Raw genomic sequence first — 17,039 nt, 5'->3', positions numbered from 1 at the left:
CCTGCAGGGGCACTGGGCCCCTGGGAAGGAGGCTCTGGGACAGGGCACAAGGGGAGAGAGAGCTCCCAGGGTGGGCCACGCCGAAGGGCGGGCAGCTGGCAGTCAGAGAGCACCGTCTTCGGGTCAGGCAGCAGAGCCGGGGGTAGCTCCCTGGGCTGGCCTTTAAGGATCGTGCTCGGCAACACAGGTCCATCCAGCACGGGCTATTCGGTGTGAAGTCCACAGTCACAAAGGGTGTGGGAGAGAGAAGGCAGACTGTCTGCACACAGGCTGCCAGGGGGTGGGTGAGCCCACTCCCACACCCGCCCTGGCCGAAAGGGGCACCGGCCTCAGGGAAAACAGGGCAGAGTGGGTGGGGCAGGGCTCACTTCCCCATGGAGCTGGGATGGGCTCAGCTGCATTTCTGGATGCCTGGCCTTTGATGACCCAGGAAGGTGCCCACCTGTACATAATCTCTGGGCCAGAGCAGACTGGACAACCAGGAGGACCTGGCCTCAGACTGCTCCTTGCTGCCTGGGACTGGATGACCTGATGCAGCATTTCTGACATGCACGTCCTCAAGCAGCAGGAAAGGGGGCCTGACAAACAGACCCAAAGCAGGAGGGGCTGTGTGTGTGTGTGTGTGTGTGTGTGTGTGTGTGTGTGTGTGTGTGTGTGTGTGTGTGTGTGTGTGTGTGTGTGTCTCACAGAGACAAGAAAGGAGCAAGGGAGCTGGGAGGACCGTACCATCGGTCCAGGCCTCGTGGATGGAGGCCTTCTGCCGGAACTTCTCGGCCAGGTGGTCGAGCCTCTCCAGCCTGCGGATCTCGTTCAGCAGCCACTCCTCGTAGCCCTTCTCCGCCTGCTCCAGGTGCTGCCAGCCATTGTTGATGTCCTGCGGGGCAGGAGAGGGCAAGGCTGTCATAGGGGGACTCGGGCACCCAGCAGGGCGATGCCTCCCTGGGGGATGCTGACGGGAACACGGCAGACATGGGCTGGGGTCACGTCTGCCCCGTTTCGCTGTATCCACGTGCCTAGACAGGGCCCAGCACATGGCAGGCGCAATCCATTCTTTGGGATTAAATGAATGAATGAATGACACAGATGGGGCTATGGGAGCTAGAAGGTGACTGTCCAGGGGATGTCGTTCCTCCCCTGAGAAGGGCCCTCAAGCACTTGGTGGACCTGGAGTTATGGCCGACCGCAGGTCCAAAATTCAAACAATTCCACACAAACTATGGTGTGGTTTGGGGATGGATGTAAAATTCTAGGGAGTGATGGGGAGAATATGATAAAGGATCAAGTGCACCCCCACCCCACCCCTGCACCCCACAGGCTGTGCATTCCACGAGAGAATTAAGAGAGACTATGCTGGCCAAACAGTAAGCCTGGGGGTGGTCTGGAGCCGCCCCGCTGCCCCTCGCAGCTCCGCAGGCCACGCCTCCCGGGCCCCGGCCCGCCCTCACCCCCAGACACTCACTGAGACCATCTTGCCCTCGGAGGGCATGAAGGCGGGCCGGTTGCTGAGGCGCAGCTTGGTCTGCAGCGTGTTAAAGTTGATCTCCAGCTGGCACTTCTCCTGCACCTTGGGCGGCTTGTGCACGCGCCGGTAGTCACGGAAGTCCTCCAGCTTTTGCTGCATCTCCTGGATGGTCTTCTGGGGCACACGGTCCTCCAGCCAGGGGATGGTGCGCCGGATCCACTCCAGGAGCTGTGGGCCCACAAGAAGCATGGAGGCCTCTGCAGGGGCCCCTCAGGGCGCTGACAGGGCCACCCCTGGCTCATGGGCACATGGGATCTGGATCTTTGAGGGCCCCATGGTGGGGATCCCTCCTGCTTCCCAGCCCGACTTCCCCAAAATTCCCTTTGGGATCCGACGGTAAGGAATTCTAGAACGTGTGCCCTCTCTGAACCACTGTGCTGTTCTCTGGCTACCTCCTTCATGGCTCTGCTCTGGGTCTTCCTTTTCCTTAGATCTAAGCAGGGTGCCTTGAACTCAAACGTCCCTCGTTGGAGGGCTCCCCATCACAGCCCACCATGTGACCCCACTGTCGCCACCCTCACTGGGCTCTGCACTATCTGAATCTCATGGCTCCCTATTCACTGACGGCGGGCGCCTAAGGGCAGGGCCCACAGCACAACTGGCTCACTCTGTGAGTGCCACGTACAGGGTCTGGGGCATAAAAAACTAGCAAGTAAAATTGAAAAAGAAAGTGACATTATTTTTATGAGCTACTCGTGTCTTTGATGGAGTGAGGACAGGGTACAAACAATCAAACTGGACATTCTAGAACAATTCTAGGAAAGTAAAATCGGTTACTGTGCAACATAGACATGCTCGGAGAAGTTCCCAAATGCCAGCCTCTGGCAAAGGAGAAAACCAAGGACAAAGGTATCTGTGTGTGTTTATGTCGACGCACGGTGCAAACTGCCCTCTCTTGGGAAGGGCTGAGATTCTAAGATTTGTAACCTTTTTGCCTCTTCCGGGTGTTAGAAATGATGGTGCTAACAGATGGCAGCCTTTTCTTTTTAAAATATCCTTAACTTGGCAAAATAAAAAGTTGGCCACCGTGGGTTGGCTGTCAAACATTTTTCCAAATTTTCATGGTCCGTGAAATCTCAAGGTCTGGGAACCACTGGTCTAGAAGAGCAGTCAAACTACTGCCCTTAGGGAGCTTAAATGTTTTTATTTTTTTAATATGGAAATTTAAAAAAATAACAGAGTGAATCTAGAAGAGGCGTCCTAAACACCCACATTCCCAACTGACGTCCAGGCTCAGGTGCTGGAGCGAGGCTGCCTCGGTTTGAACCTCAGCTCTGTCCCACTGGCTGTGTGATGATGGACATGTGCCTGGACCCTCTCTGGCCTCAGTTTCCTCACTCAGAAAAGGGGGTGACAGGAGTTGCCTCCTCACAGGTCTGCTGTGGAGACAGCAGATCCTGCACACGGAGAGCTGGCACGGGGCCTGCATGATGAACTGCAATCCTGCCGTCCCTGTGTCAGCTCTCGGGGCTCTCTCCATCCTCCTGACCAGTCCCTCCGGGCTAGGGCATGGGAACGGGAATTTTTAAAAAGCTCCCCAGATGATTCTAAAGCAGTGCTCAAGAAACTGTCCTTGAGTGTCTCTGTAGAAACCCAAGTTCGAGACCCCAGGAGCCAGCCAGCAGGGTGACATTCCAGTCTGACCTGTGACACCAACCCAAGAGGTCACATACCGGCTTGGGCAAACACTGCCTGTAACCTTATGACCTTTTCTAGAAAGTCTCACTGCCATACCTGTTCTCCCCTCTGCAAGTGTCACATGACCTCTGGCCAAGGGTAACCAGAGGCAACCAGGCCTTTCAGCTCCAGCGGGGCCACCCGAGGGGGGATGAGCGGCATACTTACGTCGCTGGCCAGCCTCTCATAGTCTTCCATCAGGTGTTCATTCTCCTGATTGACAGCCAGCACCTTGCAGATCCGGTTGGCGGCAGTCTCAGCCTGGGGTGGGGAAGCAGAGTCAGGGCTGCCTGGGGGCTGGCGACCCTCCCTCCTGACAGGCCCGTCCCTTGAAAGCTAGCTCATCCATGGCCCACACAGAACTCCCCGAGAAGGGAAAGAAAGGAAGCGTAGCTCCAGCAAGATGGCGCCGTGTGGCCACGCCGAGTGGCCATGTCCTGAGAGGCCTTGCTGGTGTCCCCACAGCTTACTGCTAAAGGCCGCATCCAGACAGCCGGGCCCCTCAGCTCTCTTGGCCTGGACCCTAGAGGTGCTGAGGGGAGTTGGGGAGCCCTCCCATTGTAGCGGAAATGGATTAACAGGCCCTCTAGTGGCCCACGAACAGGAGGGTTGGGTGAGGCTACGTGGGGCCCTCTCCTAGGCCAAGCCTTGGAAGGAGTCTTCCCCTTGGGGGGAGGGTGGGCTGCAGGGACGCCAGGCCAGAGAGTTGCGGGGGTGGGCAAACGTGCGGGTACTGGTGCCCCCCCCCCCAAAGAAGCCTGGTGGTCAGTGCACAGGCAGAGCACGCCCGGCCCCTGCCTAATCCTCCCCTTGGAGGTGGGTGTTGACAGCTCGTTGGGTAGAAGTCACAATCCACAGGGCAGAAGGGAGCCAGGGCCTTGGAGAGCAGAGTGATGGAGACAGTGACTAGTCTCTGCCCAGAACCACGGGACAATGTCCCGCCTTGTCCTGCTGGGGGAAAGTTCGAGGAGCGGAGGAGGAGGAGGGTGAGGGGAGCCACACGGGGGAGGAGAGACCAGGTACCTTTCAGGAAGCACAGAAAGGGTCCAAGAGGAAGAGTTGAAACGGCAACAGAACAGGAACAGAAATAGTGAGGAGGGTCTACACAGTAGTGGGGAAGGAAAACAGAGAGCTTGGGGATGGCTCCGGCCCCGGCCCCAGCTGCTGCAGGCACCGCGGCCCGCCACTCCCGTCTGCATGCTGCGTCCGGGACAGGCGGGGAGCCGAGTGGGGGACCAGCCGAGGTTGGTGTGTGCACACGCATGTGTACACACACCCTGCATCATGCTGCAGGACACACGTGAACAGCCACGCAGTGCTCCTCAGAGATGAGGTTCATGAGGGCTCAGCCGATGAACAGCCGGCCGGGGTGACAGCGGAAGCAGAGCCAAGGTCGCAGCTTGTGAGGGAGTCGCAGAGGTTAGTCCCTGACCCCTAACTGGGAAGAAACCACTGGCACCCCAAGCTGAAATCCACTCCGTTGTGCAGACCCATGAAGGTGGGGGCTGCGGTTGGAGGTGCTTTGTTTTGCTGCTGAATTCCTGGCACCCAGCTCGGGGCTTGGTGTGCTTGAGGTACTCAGTGTTGATGAATGAATGCGTGAGCAGAGGAGCAAGGAGCAAATGCTTTAGTGACTAGAAATAAACTATCAGGAGCGAATGGCACGCTCGGAGCCAGGCCTGGGGTTCACCTCGCACTTACAAACAAGACTAAGCCCAGAGAGCGCTCTTTAAGAAACCAGATTGAATCTCTGGGGAAAAGACAGCAGCGATCATAAAAAGCATCACCAGGCCATCCTGAGAATAGAAACGGGTTGGGGGAAGCCAGACTCGTAGCTGGGGAAGCTTGAACTTTATTTCCTCCCTCATAAGAGGGGGCCCCCTGCCTCAAAAACCCCCAAAGGCTCTGACTTGGGCTTTCCTGCCAGTATCTGCTCCCACGGTCCATCAAGGCCCCCCATCCCCCAGCACACTGGAGTCCAGCTCTCAGCAGTCCGGGCAGAAAACACTCACTCCTGTGAGGGCACTGTGGTGGGCACAGGCTGGCTCAGGGCCGCAGAGGGCTGAGCCCAATGGCAAACGTGCTGTTAGTCAGGGTTTGTGGTGAGAATCTTCTATTGCTGTCCACCCCCACCCCGCCTTCCCACTGTGGGGTCCCCTTCACCAGAACACGCCAAACATGAGCTCCAACCGCATGCTGGGTAGGTGGTGAGAGGCTACGAAACCAGGCTCCCTGGACAGGGGGCTAGGAAGCTCCCCGGGGGGCGGGGGCCCGGCTGCTCCGACTACCTGACCATCTACGGAGCACTGACGGGGCCAGATGCTGGTCTAAGGCCTTCCCTTGCATGAGCTCATTTCACCTCAGAACAATCCTGAGACGGGAACTGTATGACTCCCATTTCACAGATGGGGAAACTGAGGGGAGGTGACTTATCTGAGGTCACACTGCTAAGGGGTGGCAGAGCGGGGGCCGGGGCAGACTGCCCGCAGGAAGGCCCTGCTGGACCTGGGCTCTGAAGGAGGAGATCCACAGGAGGCAACTGGCACAGTCCCTGTCCTGTGATGTTCCTCTTTTAAGAGGGGACAATGGCACCCACCCCTCCCTGGGACTCTCGTAGAGCCTGGGCATGTGGGGCCCTCGGAGGAGTACCTAGCAGGCGGTAAGTGCTCAGTAAGAAGCTCATTTCTCCTCCTCCTCCTCCTCCCTGCCCACCTGCCAACTGTGATACAAAATCAAGTCACTAGTACTCTCCTGCCCAAGACCAGAGACCAGGAGGCAAGCAGAGGGGACAGAGGTGCTCAGGCCTCCATGCGGGCCTCTCTACCCAGGGGCAGCCGGGTGCCTTCCCCCGGGGAGTGGAGGGCCCCCCACAGGTGCAGCGGGGGCAGCGTGAGGTCAGCCAGGCTCAGGGAGAGGGGCCTCTGGGAACAGACACTTCCGGCAGCTCTGCCTGCGTCAGCGGGGATGCGGGGACAGGGCCAGGGCAGCTGGGTCAGCAGGGGCAGGCCCCCGAGAGGAGTCCGGCCTGCTCACGCCGAGCCTCTCCTGGGGCGTCTGGGAGGGAAGGAGACGCAGAGAGGGTGGAAAAGCCAGTGCTGCCCGGAGGAAGGGCCCAGCGTGGATCCCGGAAAGAGACGGGGGTGCAGCTGAGCGGTAAGGAGCACAGGTCCATACTGCAGCTCTGTCATTAATGTGGTGCTGGGACTCTGCTGCCTCGTCTGGAAACTGGGGTGTCCCCCCACCTCAGAGGGTGGGCCGTATTCAGATCATCTGTGGCCTATCAGCACTGGAGGTGGCACTAGAGGCCCACGGTCACGAGAGACCTGCCTGACCCGGTCAGTCCTCACGCTGTGGCGGCCGGGCCAGGGCTCCAACCACAGCCGGGCGGTGGGGACGTGAGGGGACAAAGAGGGGCCAGTCTCCAGTCACAGCAGCAAGAGGTGGTCCCGCCTCAGCTCACCTTTTGAGCCCCTGAGAAAGCGTGGTAGAAGCAGGACACGTAAGTCATGATGGCTTTCTCGTCTGGCCTCAGAGTGCCTACAATATCTGCACAGAGAGAGAGACAGGGAGAGAGAGAGGCAGGAGAGCATGAAGAGCAGGAGGGCGGGCGGCCGAGGCTCATGCAGGAGGAACAGCGCTTGCTCTGGACTGGAAGCCAAACCCCAGCTCTGGCCGTGCGGCACGTCTTGCCGAGGTTTTTAAGAGAGCAGGCGGGGGGTCTGAATAGATGGATTCCTCTTCTAACCAGGCCTGGGTTTGTGACACTAGCCATCGGCTCTAGAAAGAGAGGCTTGTTTGGGGCTGGAGAGGTCAAACGCTAACTGATCTTTCTGAAAACGGAAGTAAGATCATATCTTTCTCAACCACCCACCACCTTAGCATAACCTGTCTAACAGTCTCCTGGGGGCCTCAAAATAAACCCAAACTCCTAATCCCAGATGGCAACGGTCCTACACGGCCTGGCCCTGTCACCTTCTCCAACCTCATTTTCCAACTCTCCTCTCCTCACTTACTCCTCTCCAGCCATTCCTTGGATAAGCCAAGCTGATTTCTGCCTCAGGGCCTTTGCACTTGCTCTGCCCTCTGCCTGGAGCAATTTTCCTACAGATTCTGCTCATCACTCCCAGTGCCTGCTCCCGTCACTGTTCAGAGCTAACGTGGCCACCAGGCACCTCTATCCCACCATCTTGTCCCACACTCTCCACTGCACTGGTCACCATATGAAATTCCCTGTGGACCCACCTACCACCTGTCTCGTCCACTAGAATGTCAGCACCCGGGGAGCAGGGACCCTGCCTGACTCAGTCCCTACTGTATCCTCAGCGCCTGCAGCAGAGCCTGGCACAGAGCAGGCACTCGAGAGGCAGTGTGGCCAAGACTAAACGGGCAGCGATGCCAAGGAGCGAGGGGTGGCTTCCAGTCGGAGAGAGGCCACCGCCGTCTGCAAGAGAAACGAGGTAAGCGTGGGAGGCAGCAGCGGCAGTGGGCAGTGGCGGCGAGGTGGGCCTGCCTGGCCCTGCCCGGTACCTTCTGCGCTCCTGAAAAGGCATGGTAGAAGCTGGACACATAGGTCATTATGGCCTTCTCGTCTGGCCGGGCCGTGTTCACGATGTCTGCAAGCGAACGACAAGGGTTAATCCGCCCAGCAGGGGCAGGAGGGGCGGGGGCTCACGGGATCCAGAGGCTCCCAAGGCCACAGCCATCCCGGAGAAGGACCCTCAGAGCTGCTCCAGTGACCCCTGGTGACTCCGGAGGGCTTGGCCACAGCCTCGGCCCCTCCAGCCCCCATGGTCTCGAGAAAGGCCAAGGCTGTGGGAACTGGATCGGAATGAGGCCACTTCCTCTCTCTGAGAATGGTCTCAAGGGGCTGCTGGAAAGTCAACCCCAAGGGCCCCCAGAGGCCAGAGGCAGGGGTCCTGGCTGGGGGTGGTACACGGCTGGGAAACCGAGCAAGGCCGGAAAAGGAAAAAACAAAAACAGTCCACTTCAGGGGGCTCTGGACTCTGAGCCTGCAGCAGGCAGGGAAGGAGAGGCCTTGGTTATTCGCAGGAGGCAGCCCTCCTGGCCACCCCGCTCGCCCCTCCCGAGGGAGAGGTAGGACCGTCAGGCAGGGTGCCTGGGCCAGGCCCAAGACGCAGCCCCGAGAGCCGATCCTCTTCAAGCTCTCCCGTCCCCAACCTTCTCCAGCCCTGAGCGTGTTTGGCCTGCTCAGGCTGCCCGCTCTGGCTCCCCAGGCAACACCACTGTCCCCAGTTCACCTGGACTCATTCAGCCATTCTGGCTGGCTCTGCCAGCTCCCTGAAGCTACTGCAAGACATGCCCACAGCACAGGGTGTTGACTGAACAAAAGGGATGTACTTACCCTCTGCATCCAACATCTTGGGGATGTCTAGGTATTTCTCGGCCACTTCAAAGGCATTGTTCAGGTTGGTTACTGGGTCGTCCTGGGGGAGGTTGGTGAGGGAAGGAGGAAGAACTCCGTCAGGGGCCGGGTGGAGAAGCAGAGGGAATAGGGCTGGCCTGGGAGGGTGGACTTTGGAAGGGATGGGACTGGAAAGTTCCTTTAGGTAGTTCTCAGCCACCTGTGCTGCTGCAGGGAGTGGGGACACTGGGACAAAGTCAATTTCTACCCAGAGGACTCCCTCTGGAAATCTTTGTGGCATAACTATGGTCCTTCTCTCCAGAAAAAAATGCAGGTGTGCTCTTTTCTTCCAATTTCCAGGCATCCACAGACCCCAGATAAAGACCCCTGTCCTGAAACTCAGAAAGCGTGGTCCAGGCCTGGGAGAGCACTGGAGCGGGGGTGAGGTAGGAAGCAAACTGAGGTTTCCACGTGCCCACCTCCCAAAAGCATCCTGTACGGGATGCTTCCCACTGCTTATGGGATTAAAGCCCACCCCACTCTGACCCTCTCTCATGTGCCTCCCCCACCTGGAATTATGCCCTCTCTCTGGCTCAAGGCTGCTTCCCCCTCCAGAGGCCCTTCCCACTCATGCCAGCTCAGGTCCGCCATCCTTCCTCTGCAGCATTGTCCGGTCCTATCCCCCTGCCACCCCCATTCAGCCTGAGCACGTGCATGGCCTCGGTCTTACAGGTAAGGTGACAAGTCTTGTACAGGCAAATCAGAACAGACTGCCTGGGAAATGTCTGCTGGTGGTGATGGTTTGGAATTCCTTACCCCTCTCCCCCATGGGCAGAAGGAAGGCTTCCAGAATCTAGAAGCGGAAGGGAAGCTGGAAGGCATGGCTGGCCAGGCCCTAAATAACCCCGGGCAGTTGCAGTGCCCCTGGAGGGAGAAGGGGACAGTCCCCAAGAGGAACAAGGGAGGTGAGAATCAGCCACCGAGCCTGGGGTCTGCCGGCAGCTGGTACAAGGCTCTCTCCCGGCTGGCCCGTCTGAGCCCAGAATCCAGCTCTGGATGCCAGCGATGGATGGGCTTGGGGGAGGTGACCAAGAGTTAGGGTCAGACTCGGGGTGTCTGTGGCCATGGAGGGGAGCGTGAGATGCATACCTTTCTCAGCTTGTCATACTCGATCAGCTCTGGTCTGTGCCGGTGGATCAGGGCATTGAAGGCAAGACCGTCCTTCCAGCTGCGGATGGAAAGGCAAAGGTCATGAGGAGGGTGCGCTCACTGTCCTGTAGCACCCAGAGACCCTGCGCACCTATAGGGACGATCAATTCCCGTTTATCAGGGCAGCTGAGTGTGTGCTCAGGCCCTGCAGGGGACAGCACGGCAGAGCGGCCATGAGCATGACTGCTGGATCCGCACGGTCTGGGGTCGAAGCCTGGCTCTCCCGCTACTGTCAGTGCGACCTGGGGCAAGTCCCATAATCTCCTGTCCCTCAGTTTCCCTGTCTGTAAAATGGGGATAGTAACAGTACCTCATTCCGAGGGTCGTGGTGAGGAGGAAAAGAGCGAACATGTGAACACTTAGTGCCTGGGCCGTGACGGGCACTTTGTGACTGCAGCTACTGGGAGGGCTGTAACCTGCTGTGTGCTGCACACACAAGGAGGGCTCTGCGGACCTGGACAAGCCCCTGGGGGAGACAGCCCACTGCGGGAGGCCAGGGCCTATGCTCGTGACCTCTGCACCCTGGCTGACCTGACCCACGGGCTGGCGGAATGCCAGAGTGTGGCTTGGCATGAAGGTCTCTGTTCAGAGGATGATGCTGGTCACAAGCTAGACTGGTCACATCTTCGTCCCTGAGATCCTCTGAGGGCTGTTCCTGCTGGGGTCAAGCTTAGTGGACCTCCTCGAGAAGGCCACCCTGACGGAGGTGCTGTCCCCAGTCACTGTCTACCACCTCGTCCTGTCTTGTGTCTCGCCACCTGCAGCTGTGCACCTCTGTCAACTACTGGGCCCTCAGCTGCAGCAGAACTTTCCAAGGGCGGGACTCATTTTGGTCCCACTCTCGGCATGGGGCAGGCCCTCCACAGACATGTACCGATGGAAGAAATCAATGAGGGAGAGGTGCAGAGAGGACCAGGCAGTTGGTGGCAGGAAAAGGAAGGAGACACACAGTGGACATCAGGGAGGGACCACGTGCTATTATATGGGGGAGCACAATGGAATGGTCCCCAACCCCAGTACAGGCCCCAGAGAGCCCGGGACACAGCAGGCCCTCTCTGGGTCCCATGAGGCCCCATTCTTCACTCTGATGTGCGCCCTGTCCCTGGTCCACCCCCACCCCCAGGGGGACACCAGAGGCTCAGAGGGGTGAAGTCAAGGGGCCAAGCCAGATCTGACCTCAGGGCACCCCCAAACACTCACTCCCGACCCCACACCGCCTCCTGTCGCACCCTGGCTCTCGTGCGGCACTGACCATGCTCAGCTCGTGGGACGGTACAGGTGGACACATCTCACTTGCCTGTCTCTCCCGAGGGAGAGCAGGCTCATGGTGGGGCTGAGTCTTGCTCATCTTGGTGGACGCAGAGTCCATTTTCCCCACACTAAATTCACCGGCAACTCTAAGGACGGGTCCCTCTTGAGAGGTCAAAACAAAGGCAGAGCTTTGTTGCTGCTTCTAAGTTACCTTGCTGGGTGAGGAAGAAGATTCTACAAGGCCCACCAGAGAGCCGGGCCTTAAAGCCTTCAGCCCAGGCCAGCATGGCAACTGCTCGGAGAGGACACAGGGACCTCTAAGGGGCTCACAGGGGCCCGTGGCAGGGGAGGGGCTCCCTGAGGGCTGGCATCTCACAGACCATGACAAAAACACAGGAGACAAGGGCAGCGGGAGGACAGCGGCGCAGGTCCCAGGAGGAAGTGAGGGAATGAGATGGGCTGGGCAGCCCGGCGGGCGGGAGCTCACCTGATGTGGAAATTCTGCACGTTGACGTTCTTATACGGGGCCGTCTTTCTCTGGCACCAGAGAAGGAGCCCTTCCTTGGCAGAGGTCTCTGCAAGACACATGAGCATGGTGAGCACTGGCTCAGAAGCAAACCCTGGGGGGCAGGCCCAGGGGGATCACACTTTCAGGTCAGGCACAGGGGCCAGACAGGAGCCGGGGCAGACGGCGTCAGACAGACAGCCACAGCAGTACCAGCAGTAACAGCCCCTCTGTGCCAGACACCAGCAGGCCTCTGCTGATCCTAACGCTGATGCACATGCACGGCCCCAAGAGAAGTCACTCGCCCGGGGTCACCCCAGGAAGTGGCAGTGACAGGACAGCATCAGGGCCTGACCCTGTGCCGTGTTTCTGACCACAAAGCCTGTGCCTTTAACGGCCGGAACACACCGCCAACAGGCCTTGATGCTGGCCTCAGCCTCCTCAGGGCTGAGTGAAGAACCAGCCGAGGGCCATGAGCCCCAGGCCCTGCCCACGCCAGGCCTCCCAGACCTGGCCATGGTGTCAGGGAAGCACAGCGGGGGGGCTTAGGCAGTCCTTCCGTTTGCCTTCCATTCCCCGACAGACTGGGAGTGCTACGAGGGCAGGGCACATGTCTGTCCTGGTCACTGCTATGGCCCGTCCCCAGGAGCCCCCTCTACACGCTGGCCCGAGGGGCTTTCCTCCTCCTGTGGTGCACACAGGCGCTTGGAGGGAAGTGAAGCAGCTCGTTCCTGGGTGGCCCGGAGGCAAAGTCTGAGGGCGGGGCTGTGGAGGGGAACCGTGCAGGCGCTGATGCTCAGCAGAACCAGGCCAGGCCTCACTCCATCTCTAATTTGCTCGGTGACTCAGGCTCCTTGACTGTAAAATGGGGCCAATCATGCCCGCCTGACAAGGGTGGTGTGAGGAGGGTCCTCTAAGATAGAGGCGGTAAGCGCAAAAGTGCTCTGGATGCACACCACGGCCGGGACCCCCCTTCACCTGCAGCTGGGCCGGCATCTCCACTACCAACTCCTGCGCGGGGCCAGCCCCGTGGGTGACGCCAGGAAACAGGGAAGAGCCTTGAAGCGTGAAGACCAAACTCCTGGAATCCTAATCTAACTCGCCCAACTCGGGGGGGAGCCGGGGTGGGGAGAAAGGCAGTTCTTTGTCCGTCAGCAGGCTCCTGGCTCTTACCTTCCACAGAGATGTCCTGGATGGCGAACCTGAGGATGATGGTCCAAATCATTCCCAGGGTCATCTTTGCATTGCCGTCCACAATCTCTGCACACAGGGAAAGGGGTAGAGGGTGAAATGGTCGTTAAACCAGAGTGAGACTCTTCCGGCAGCCTTCCAGCCCTGTCTAGAGATGAGCTCTGATCGTCGGAGAGAGCCGCCCCGCCTGTCCTCCACCACCCCTACTGGGAGGTGTCCCCTGAACGCTCTGAGAGGCACTGGCCCCAAACCCTTCTGCTGCTCAGTGCTTTCAGGCTTCTGCACACGTGTCCTCGGCCGTGCAGCCCTCTTCCCACCCGGCCCGCTCATTCTCTTGCCCCAGCTCAGGGGACTGCTCCTGGCTGAGGCCTGTCCTGGCGTTGGCCTGTGTGCCCAGTCCTCTGCGTACACCTCTGTCACCACCTCCATGGGCAAGTCTCTCCACTAGTGGGTAGCCTGCTGTGCTACTGTCTGTTGAGAATCTGCCCACTTCCTTCCAACCCCATTGCTGCCATTTGTCCAAGCCACTGCTGTCTCCCCCAGAGTTCAGCACAGTGCCTCCTACACCCCACCGCAATCCACTCTACACAGCAGCCAGCGTGGTCGTTTTAAAAGGTGCAACAGATTGTGTCACTCGCCTGCTTAAAGCTCCACTAAAACGCCGAACTCAGAGCCCGTGTTCTGGGGTCCAGCTTACAAGGCCTGCCCTGGGTGACCTGGCCCCCACCCCCATGCTCTCTAGCTGTGTCCTTTTGGCAAGCCAGGCTCTTGCCTCTGTCCACCCACAAGGTGCACCCGCACCCCCTTTCCTCAGTGGCCGGTCCTTCCTGTCCTGCCAGCCTCTGCTTACTCGTCACTCTCCAAGATGGCTCCCTTGACCACCCCGCCCGTCCTGGTGCCTCTCCCAGCAGCCCCCTTCCTCTCACACACAGATCGCCATTTGTTAGCGTGGATTTGTTGGTCTATTTACTAGTCCACTGTCTCTTCGTGATCACCACTGTATCCCCAGTACTTGGGCCCGGCCCCCAAGAAAGATGTGATGCTGCAGGAAGGGGAGAGCGGGGACAACAGGCCTAGCTCTAGGCACACGCTTTCTTAACCAACCACTCTCTCACACTTCTGTGAGTGAGAGGGAAGGGCCTGGACCACACATGTTCAGCTTCAGCGACTTAGAGAAAATCACCTCTGCCCCACTCAGGGCCCCAGGTGCTGGGTGAGGGAAGTGAAGGTAAGCGGCATCAGCCCAGAGTCCACCGGCCAGACGTGCCTCTGGCAGGCCTCTAGCGGCCTCTGCCCCCACATCCAGTGCCCCAAATGCAGGGAGAACGACGGGACAACGGAGGGCACTTCATGAGACCTGCTCACTGACCCTCGAGAACAGAAAACTCTAGGGTGGGCCTGATTGGAAAGGAGAGATAGTGTCACCCAGAGGATGGGCCCAACCTTCCCCAAGGACACACTAGAGAGGAAAGGGTGGGGGCTCTAGGAGCCACAGTGGAGAAGCTCCCCATGGCCAAGTCATGGGCTGACGGCCGAGGGCAGTTTTCGACTTCAGAGTTTCTGGATAAGGAAATATGCTCAGCCTGCTGCCCAGAGGCCAGGAAAGGACACGGTGCCTGTCTCAGTCCTTTCCCAAGGGCAGGAAACCAGGCAGAGCCACCTGCCCCTTCCCAGCATGCAGCAAAGGCAGAGATTCACTCAGGAGATCTAGGCCGTGTCCCTCAAGTGTCAGGCGCCCAGAGCCAGGGGACAGGCACAGTCTGGAGAGGAGGCCGCAGCTCCCATTCCCATCTGGTTACACGAGGACACTCGTTACGGAGGGCTTAGAGAGTTCCTGCGAGGGGAGGAAGCCGGTTTCTCTCACGACACAGCCACCAGCTGCTTCTCAGACCTGCAGCTGTGCCTCTGACTCCTGTCCCCTCTCATAACCCCCACCGGGAAGCCTGTTCCTGCAACGGCCCAGACTGTGGGGAGACGGGGGTGGCTGGGGGCTGGGTTCTCAGGCACCCCAAAGGCCTCAAATGTCTCCAGTAGGCTGCCCTCCAGCTTTGTTCCAAGGCCTGAAGGTCACAAGGGCTGGGAGGGAACCAATTTGGGCATGAACAGAGAACATTTCTAACCGAGTTTTTCTCCAGATGAAAACTGATGGCTGCCAGGGGTCTGTCCTCTAACCCCCCTGCATTCACAAGCTAGCATTTGAGCAACATAGATGCAGCTGTGAGAAGCAGAAGGCTGGAGGGGAGCCAGGAGGAAAGATCCATAAAGGACAGAAATTCTCAGGGTCTGACTGAAGTTTGGGGTTTTGATGTTTTTAAACAAACACCAGCCACCTCAACTGTGGCATGAGAGGCTTGGCACCCCTCCCCGAGAGGTCCTCAGTGGGGGCAGAGCCTTGGAACCCGGTACATGCATTCTGGCCTGGAGTCTTGGCCAAACTCTCCAAGCCCCGTCATTAACGGCAATTAGTTTCCTTTGTTTTTCTAAAAGCTGGGACAACATGGATGTCGGGCCGTAGGGTAGGAAACTCTGCTCTGACGACTGAACAGAACTGTGACCCCAGGCTGACGGGGAGCTGCTGGGCTCCATCGGGCCTCGCCTAGTCTCGAGAGGTGCCTGTGAGCTCAGACGAGAGCCCGGGGCTGAGGGACAGCCGTTGCTGCTCTGCGGGAGGGCCTGGGGGGAGGATCGCAGCCCTAGGTATCCCCACAGGGCACACACGGCCCGGGTATCCAGTCAGAGGTGAAACTCTCCCAGCCTGTGTGCCCAGCAGAGTCTGGGTGCTGACCTTCGGGCCTAGACTCCCTGCCCCGGACCCTGAGCCTGGGCCTCCAGTGCCCTCTCTTTGCGTTCCCTCCTGCCCACAGACACCGGGCAGGGCCCAAGGGCAAAGGTGCTCCCAGCAGAGAGAGAGGCCATGTCACTGTCTGATGACGTCTCTCAGGCCCGGCACGTGGGGGGCGAGGGAGGGTGTCCAGGCTCCAAGTCAAAGCCATCCCTCCCCTGCAGCAGCAGCCTGCCCCGCACGGCTGGGTGCACCAGACTCCCCAGGCCTGGCCTGGGTTACACTGTGGGTGGAGGGAAGGGCAGCTTGTGGGTCCAACACCACATGGAGGGTGGTCACTGTGGTCACTGCTGGACATGCACTGGGGCTATAAGCACCCCAAGTGCTCTGTCACCAACACAACTTCTGTTCCGATTGCAGAAGTCGGGCTCAGACCCTGCAGCTCTGGAGCACAGCTGTGTGGCCCAGCTCACCTTCAGCCCCGATGGAGACCAGCTTGACGCCCTTGCTGGCGATGAAGTCCAGCGCCTTGTTCACGTTGTTGATCTTGTGCACTCTCATCTTGCCCCGCTCCGGCTTGGGTAACCGCTCCCCTGAGCGCCGCGCACCGAGAAAGACGGGGAGAGAGAGAGATAAGCGTTAGGGGCCCCACTGCTCTCCAGAACCTGCCGCCCCAGGACAGGCTGACGCCCAGACACACTGCCCCTGCAGCCGTGAGGCCTCGCTCTCCTCCCAGCACAGCGGGACACGGACAGGGCACCCGTTCCCACCGTGTGACGCGTTTTGTCGGGGAGGCCCCTCACCTGAAATGACCTCCAGGAGGAGCATGAGCTTGAGCCCGTCTCGGAAGTCCTCGTCGATGTTCTCGATCTGCGTGCCGGCCTTCCGCAGGTGGGAGTTGCACCAGGCTGTGAAGGTCTGGGGAGGGAGAACAGAGAATGGCTGCAGGATCAGCACGGCTGTGGGGCTCTCCAACAAAAGGGCTGCGCTACAGCCCGACCCCGGACAACAGCGGCCACCACGGGGGCCCTCGCTCGGCGCCAGGCCCTGGCTCCGCCCTTGACATACACTGTTTCTGGTCTTCACCACCACCCAGGCAAGTGGATCTGAGGAAGCTGAGGCTGGGGAGAGTTAACAGACCCACCCCATGATCAGCCGGGTGGTAAGTGGCAGAGCGCGGACTGGACCCGAGTCTGTCACCCTCAGCGCTAGTGCTCTCTCCACAGCACCTTGGGTGAGCACAGGACATGCATCAGACAGAGGCACCCCGGCCCGCGTGCTGGTCCAGCCCCTCGAACTCGACGATGCCAGGCCCCGAGTGTGGCAACAAGAGCCAGGGCCCTGCTCTTGGGGGGCTTCCGTTCTCTTGGACAGACCCACCAGCTCCTCGTGCACCTGGGGCGCAGATTCACCACCGGTGCTGGCTCCTGCCCCTGACCCCCAGGGAGGAACTTGGGCCGCATTTCCCCATCGCTGGCCCAGAGATGACCCACGACAGGAAAGCAGTTGGCAAACAGCAGCCTCCTGTAAACTCAAGGTT

At 59.5% G+C, this 17,039-nt stretch overlaps 1 protein-coding gene across 4 annotated transcripts in view; it reads right to left on the bottom strand.

The window, feature by feature from the left end:
* ACTN4 (actinin alpha 4) overlaps nucleotides 1-17,039 on the bottom strand; it is a 72,941-nt gene that overhangs the window by 12,428 nt on the left and 43,474 nt on the right. For 2 of the 4 annotated variants that reach the window (XM_058529260.1, XM_058529258.1), the window contains exons 2-11: nucleotides 16,303-16,417; nucleotides 15,973-16,092; nucleotides 12,700-12,786; nucleotides 11,509-11,596; nucleotides 9,711-9,789; nucleotides 8,562-8,643; nucleotides 7,727-7,812; nucleotides 3,368-3,460; nucleotides 1,460-1,690; nucleotides 727-874 (exon numbers count right to left, since the gene is read on the bottom strand). In XM_058529260.1, coding sequence (XP_058385243.1) covers nucleotides 727-874; nucleotides 1,460-1,690; nucleotides 3,368-3,460; nucleotides 7,727-7,812; nucleotides 8,562-8,643; nucleotides 9,711-9,789; nucleotides 11,509-11,596; nucleotides 12,700-12,786; nucleotides 15,973-16,092; nucleotides 16,303-16,417 — 1,129 coding nt within the window. Of the gene's footprint in view, nucleotides 1-726; nucleotides 875-1,459; nucleotides 1,691-3,367; nucleotides 3,461-6,659; nucleotides 6,746-7,726; nucleotides 7,813-8,561; nucleotides 8,644-9,710; nucleotides 9,790-11,508; nucleotides 11,597-12,699; nucleotides 12,787-15,972; nucleotides 16,093-16,302; nucleotides 16,418-17,039 lie in introns of all 4 variants that reach the window. The other 2 variants (XM_058529259.1, XM_058529257.1) reach the window with 1 other exon arrangement.

The sequence above is a fragment of the Diceros bicornis genome, chromosome 34, assembly GCF_020826845.1.
Source record: "Diceros bicornis minor isolate mBicDic1 chromosome 34, mDicBic1.mat.cur, whole genome shotgun sequence".
Taxonomy (NCBI): Eukaryota; Metazoa; Chordata; class Mammalia; order Perissodactyla; family Rhinocerotidae; genus Diceros; species Diceros bicornis.
The sequence above is the reverse complement of the archived record's forward strand: the minus strand, read 5'-3'. Positions and strand labels throughout refer to the sequence as shown.